Source organism: Papaver somniferum, chromosome 10 (genome assembly GCF_003573695.1).
Source record: "Papaver somniferum cultivar HN1 chromosome 10, ASM357369v1, whole genome shotgun sequence".
NCBI classification, from domain to species: domain Eukaryota; kingdom Viridiplantae; phylum Streptophyta; class Magnoliopsida; order Ranunculales; family Papaveraceae; genus Papaver; species Papaver somniferum.
The window spans coordinates 160,369,604-160,376,837 of NC_039367.1; the positions used below are offsets into that span (position 1 = coordinate 160,369,604).

At 36.7% G+C, this 7,234-nt stretch overlaps 1 protein-coding gene across 1 annotated transcript; it reads right to left on the reverse strand.

The window, feature by feature from the left end:
* Positions 1-5,376: 5,376 nt before the first annotated feature.
* Positions 5,377-6,489, reverse strand: LOC113316722 (F-box/kelch-repeat protein At3g06240-like). The gene has a single exon (XM_026564868.1). The coding sequence runs from the start codon at positions 6,487-6,489 to the stop codon at positions 5,377-5,379; it is 1,113 nt and encodes a 370-aa protein (XP_026420653.1).
* Between the last annotated feature and the right edge of the window lie 745 nt (positions 6,490-7,234).

Genomic DNA, 7,234 nt, shown 5'->3' on the forward strand with positions numbered 1-7,234 from the left:
CACCAGCGACCATCCTCCATGCAATTGAACAACCCCACATGGAAGCTAGCAGACTGAATCCACCACTCTCATGAACTTCCGGTAAACACCAATGATTCAACCAACTTCAGTTCATATGCAGTTGAGGTATTTCTCAAGAACAGCTATCAACTTCAGCTCCATCGCACTGAGTATAGTCCCGTGGACTGAACTCCGTCTGCATTGATTCAATCCGCCACCATTAACATCAGTTTGTGAACATAATCACTGCCACCACTTCTTAATGAACACAAGAGCTTCTTCTCCATGTTGTTGTCTTGAATTTACATCCAAACTCAACAGTACAACTCTTTCTTTCATCTCAAATCTTCACATACACCCCATCAACTTTTGGTGCATGAATTCCATTCTCGGTATATCATTAATATGTCCACTGTCGGCATAAAGTTCAGCTCCAAATCTTCAGCAATTCGCACACAAACTCAATCACAGCACCACCTGTTATCCTCAGATCACCATCTTCTCCAGACCTTCTTCCACTGTTTGAATTGTTGAGACATCTCCCAATTTTGGTTGATATACGAACCGGCAAATCTGTTGTCGCTGTTACTGGAAGAAATCTCCATCAAATCCTCATTATTCGAACACTAACCAAACCCCTTTTCTCTTGAATAGAAATGAAGATGTTGCTGCAATAAAATGAAGTCACGTCCCACTCTATCTTCTTTAATCCACTAGGGTTCACCTGCCTCTCTGATGGTTGGTTATGGGCTTGAATGCAAAGTGCAATCAATGTTATGTGGTGACTGAAAATAGTGAAGTTTCAGCCCATTTCCTTCTGTGCTCAGAGCATTAGCTGATTTTGGATGGAAACGCCATTTAGCTTCGCATTTTAGCGATACTTTTTCGGGTAATCCAATTCTCCAGTACTTTCTGCAAAAGCACTAAAATAGTGTCATTAGTCAAAATATTGAGTCATAGCTAATATAAATATGGGTATAAAATGTAGCACTTTCGTGCTTATCAATTATGTATGCAGTTGGTTTGGTAAGTAGATTTACGGAAGAACCCAGACAATCACATTTACAAGCTGCAAAACGTATTCTGAGATATTTAAGAGGAATAACTAGTTTTGGAATTCCCTATAATGTTTCAGAAGATTCAAAATTAGTTGGATTTACTGATAGTGATTGGGTTGGTGATACAGAAGGAAGAAAGAGCACATCAGGTTATGGATTTCAGTTAGGAACTGGTTTTTTCTCTTGGTCATCAAAGAAGCGACAAGTTGTTGCTTTGTCTACAAGAGAAGCTGAATATATAGTTGTTAGTAATTGTGCTGCACAAGCTGTGTGGCTGAGAATGATGTTGAAGGAAATATTTCAAGAACAGAAGACACCTACAACAATAGTTTGTGATAACAAGTCTATAATTTCATTAACTAAGAATCATATGCTACATGGAAGAAGTAAGCACATTGACATCAAATATCATTACATCAGAGAGATTGTAAATATTAAGGAAATAGCTGCGGAGTTTGTTGAGAGTGAAAAGCAAGTGGCTGATATTTTCACCAAGTCTTTGAAGTCTAACACTTTCATGTGCTTGCGTGGAAAATTGGAATGATTAGCAAAGAGTATCTTGGTTTAAGGGAGGATGTTGAAGAATAAACCAAGATACTATGAAGAAGACGGAGGGATCAACAAGCATTGTTGATACAATAGTATGAGTCAACTATGAGAGTTGACGGAAGTGGAAATTGTATTAATACCCTCCTTTTTCATGGATTTCACAAATACCCTTATCCATCAATAATTATACCCCTCGTCTTCCAAAATGTAATTCATTTAATTTTGAATCATATAAATACCTTTTCCATATTAATAAAAATTTAAATGAAAATTAATTTATTTATTATCTCACATGTTGGTGGTGGTGGTGGTGATGCTGGCGGTGGAGGTGATGGTGCCACCAGATTTTGGGATCAACTTTTGATGTTGACACCAGATTTTGGTAACAGCTTGGGTTGTTGACATCAGGTATGATATCAACTTCGGTTGTTGACATCAAAATTTGGTGTCAACTTCGGTTGTTGATACAAAAATCTGGACCTAACTTATTTCTAAATTTTCAATTTTGCTATCAACTTGGCGGCAACGGTGGTGGATTTGGAGGCAAAGGTGGTCCCGATGGCGGTAGTGTCGGCGGTAACGATGAGTGGTGGAGTTGTAAATGTTGGTAATGGTTGTGAAGTGGTGGTGGCGGTGGTGATGGTTGTGGAGTGGTGGTGGTGGTGAATTGCCGTCGGTGGAGTTTGAGGAGGTGACAGAGTGATCGAGATAGAAAATTATTGTTTTTTGAAATAAGTAAAAATGTCATGTGGAATAGATTACTAAAATAATTTATTTATAAATGAATAAAATTTATATATAAAATGAGGGGTATATTTATAATGTGATAGGGGTATTTTTGAAGGGTTCCAAATCTATGGGTATTTAATTAATATACCCGGAATAGAATGTGGTTGGATCAACTGATACAGTTGACACGATGTGGATGGATCAACAAGTATTGTTGACACGGTGGTACGGTATTTAGAAGTTTACTTAAGTTGCAAGTTTTACTTATTTTAGAGTTTACGTGAGAATTGTCTAGAAGTTTCTTTGTTAGAATTTGATTATGTTAGGAAAGTCTTTATTTCTTGAGAGTCAAGTTTGTTAACCATATAAATAGGTTGTTGAGCCATGAGTCGAAATATATCAATTAAAAGAAGTATTTGTTTGAGTTTAGCTTTTGTGTTCTTTCTTAAGTGTTTGATATCAGATTTTCTACAAATTTCTTCAATAACCTAGACCAAGATTACCAGTTCCTACCGAGATATCATCAAAGTATGACCAGCTGCTAGTTTTCCCAATCACGGCCTTTTCGCTTCTTAGTTTTTACTGACTGCATCGTCTGTGTACTTTCTTCTCCTAGTTCTTTTAAAGAAACAAAGGTATTATTGTGAGGAAACACTTGAAGAAATTGTTCCTTAAGTTCCACCATCTCTTTCCAGAATTCCGATTTTGGGTCATAAACATCGAGATGTTTGGAACCGTAACCTAAGACATCACCATTCTTGGTGAATGCTAACGGCCAGATATCTGCATAAAACTCTAGGCTCCAACCCAATGACTGATATTGGTCCTGCTCATTCATGTCATTTAGCTGTTTATACTGCCATATATCATAATGCGAGTCTACGGTGGCAAAATATCTATCTGCACAAAATAAAGCCCCACCCAAGACTCCTAAACCCGAAGACCAGCATGTTGGCAAAGGAGGTGTTGAAAAACGTTCGTGAAAGTTTTCTTCAGCCAAATCAAAAACCAAAATCATTTTTCTTTTTATCTGCATCCAGTGAAGAGCTCCATTCGCTGAGATACCAAATCCTCCGAAAACATAGTTCTTTTTAAGACTGAATTTGCCAATGTTTCTCCAACCAAAGGCACTGCCAAGAGTGTACACCATGACTTCAACAAATCTGGGCAGCTTATACATTACGACAACTTTGTACTCGTTGGTTGAAGGAACATAGCCAAATCCACTCCACTCCACCTATTCTTATACTTATGAAAATTAATCTTAGGTTCAGGGAGAATAGCATACTCTTTTTTCATGGGTTGTAGATACAAAAACTCTCTTTTTGACGACCCCTTGAACATATCAAACCATTGAACGAACCAACCAAGGTATCACACTTGAATGGAGGTGCTAGATTGATCCTTTCAATTTTATTTAAAAGTGTCTCATCATTATTCTCAACATATTCAATATAATAAAGTTGTTGATCCGCAGCCAAGGCAAGAAAACTCAACTTACAAGATTCAGTAGAATAAACTGCTGCAGAATTATTAATGAGACGATTTGTGTGCATCCTAGAGAACAGTGGATGTTGAATAAGATATCTCCATGTTTTTGATACTAACTTGCAATCTAAAACTGATTCTGCGGGTAATCGAATGAGAATATCTAATATGATCTTTGTCGGGAGAAGGTTGAAATTATCCATCAAAACCTCCTTGTAGTTGAAGAAAACTGGACTCGGCGTATAGAGAGTAGTAGTTTTGTATTGTGAGAACCGAACATTTATAGCGATGCTCGAAAAACCAATTTATGAGAATAGAAATTGGACTAATACCAGAAATTCCCTAGTCTGGGTTCGGTTTCTAATATTTGCCTAGTTAGGACTTGGAGTTGGTTGACTTTGTGAGACTTGACTTGAACTTATCTTTAGCTGCAAAATTTTCATAAAATTGGTTAAAAAGACCAAAATCAACAATTGCTGGGTGAAATGGACAGTTAGATTTTGATACTGTTTAAATGGACAAAAATGTAAAAATAGGCAGGATGTAACCAGTTTCATCGTGCCCATTTTCAAATATTTTTTCTTATTTTTAATTTACACAGGATGTGTCCAGTTTCATCCTTACTATTCTTTTTTTTTGCCATTTCACCCAAACTATTTTTTACTCGTCCATTTTAACCGTGATTTAAAAATATTTGGATAAATGACCCATTTTCCGCAAAATTTTCCTCTAAGAGAAACAAAACCCTGGGAATATCAGAAAAACCCTAAATGTAAAAACTTGAAAACAGATTTTGCTGCAATAATGCATATAACAAGATTAGAAAGAGCTACAAACAAGAATAAGATCAGTAACATAAAATTGAGATATCTACTGTTGTTGCAGGCCTAACTCTATTATGGCCATTTCGAAAGATCAACTCGAGAAGATATTATTGCTAGCTCTCGAATTAATTTGACCAATATTTGTAAAGCTTGATACCTTTTCAGCAGCTTTAAGCATACATGACAAAACAACAAATGCACAAATCCAAATATAGGAGGATCCATTGACCATTGTTGTCAGATACAGAGACATTCCCAGAAATTGTGCTGCCAATGCCCACAGTTTTATAAGGAAACTCCTACATTTGCGAGAAACATGTCTAATAGTAAACGGTGGTAGTCGGTAATTCCCTTGCTAAAATTGAGCCTTCCCTCGTAATACCTGGAAGCTCTTACTCTCCCTGATTTCGCCTGCACATATTTATTATACTCCAAGCGAAATAAGCTACTAGAGCATGCATCATAGTAAATTAGTAACCCACTGAATTTAAATGAACAAAATCCAAGTATGAAAAGTAAATATAGCATAACCAAATGAGAATATCACTCCCATTGAATAAAAATATATCTACTGGTCTTTTGACTACGCACCACAATATACCAACAATACTCAATGGTGAACTGGTTTTTTATTGTCCAATTTATAATACTCCATATATAATGAAGATTACCAGTTCATATATATGTCTCCAGAGATTTCATCGAACTAGAACAGCTGGCTTGTATAGCTAATCACAGCGTTTTCGCTTCTCAAGTTTAACTGACTGCTGCATTATTTCTGAACCTTCTTCTCCTAGATCTTTCAATGAAACTAACGAGTTCTTGTGAGAGAATATTTGAACAAATTGTTCATTAGAACCCAACAGCCTTTTAAGGGAGTTGAGATAGCTAGAACTGTAACTGAAGATACCGCCACTCTTTGTAAATGCTAACGGTGCGGTACATATAGCAGTAAAATTTTGACTCCACTCACAGTTACCGTTCTTCTGTTTATACAGCCAAAATTTAGAACAGATAAATTTTTGACTGACTGAATCATAACGTCTGTGTGCACAAAATAAAAACCCACCCAAAACTCCAAAATCTGAATAACTGCAGCCTCTTGTCAAAGGAGGTCGTGCAAGATGTTTGCGGAACTTTTCACCTGCCAAATCAAAGACCAGAAATATCGTTCTTCGTCTGTGAATCCAGTGAGGATCTCCATTCGCAAAGATACCATGTACTTCGAAAGCATAAGCATATCCCAGTTCAATTTTAAACTTTCCAAGGTTTCTCCAACCACTACCATTGCCAAGAGTGTACACCATGACCTCTACAAAATTGGGAACCTTATACATCAAAACAACTTTGTACTCATTGGTTAAAGGAAGATAACCAAATCCGATGCACCTATCCTTGCACTGACGAAAATTGATCTTAGGTTGAGGGAGGATAACATACTCTTTTGTAATTGGATTATAAATACAGAACCTCTCTTCCCTACCCCTAAGACATATCAAGCCATTAAAGGAACCAACAAAAACATTATACTTAAATGGAGATGTTAAATTGATCCTCATAATTCTGTCGATATTGGGTATCTCGTGATTCTCGATATAATCAAAATAGTATAGTCGTCCCACATCTGTAAAGGCAAGAAAACTCAACTTACAAAAATCTGTAGAATAAGTTGTTGCAGAATGATTGAGGAGACGAATTGTGTGCAACTTAGAGAAGGATCGATGTTGGATAACATTCTTCCATGTTTTGGATACTAACTTGCAGTCTAGAACTGATTCAGCCGGTAAACGGGTGAGAATATCCGATGTAATCTCTGCTGGGAGAAGGTTAAATCTATCCATCAATACCCCTTTTTATTGTTGAAGAAATCTGCAATAGAGAAAAAAATGAAAGATGTTTCACTCAGTGCCGGCCGGCCGGTGAGAAAGTAAGAAAGCCAAACAAATTCTCAGATTTGCCGGAGAAAGTAAATGGACACCTACTAGTCATCAAGACTGTATATGAAGGAACATTACGTGTCTAAGTTTGAGTTTGGTTGTCATTGTACTTGTTAAAAAGCTTTATCTTTAATGTTTGCTTAATGAGAAAGTAATATCCGTTTGATTTCGTTTTCGATCGATCCAGGTGTATTTTGTTGAAGTTGAATTTATCCATCACCAGTGACCAAGGAAGAAAGGGTGTCTTTTGGGTGGAATTATACATGGTAAACAGAAAACATTCATCTATATGGTATAAGAAAATGTTCATTTACATGTCCTGCAGCTTTGTAGGCAAAATTCTGAGTGATTTTATTCTACCGTTTCCTGTCGTGCATGATGCTGCTGCAGGTATAAGGCCCCAAATTGTTTTCACTGGAGAAGATGTTGTAGTATATTATATGGCCGGATCTTGATTAACAAGTAGGGCGGTGTTAGGAATCTTGTTATGAAAAGTCAAAAGTATGCCTAGCTAAGAGTTTGGTAAAAAGTAATCTAATTAGGTCACTTTCATCCAGACCTATATATATATACATTCCTTTACTTGAAGGATTGTCTCACCATGGAGAATAAGAGGCTGACTTTCAGCCACATGAAAATAGATTTACTT

Excerpts from the sequence above, each read along its gene's own strand:
- LOC113316722 (XM_026564868.1), bottom strand. The coding sequence starts at position 6,489 with ATGGATAGATTTAACCTTCTCCCAGCAGAGATTACATCGGATATTCTC.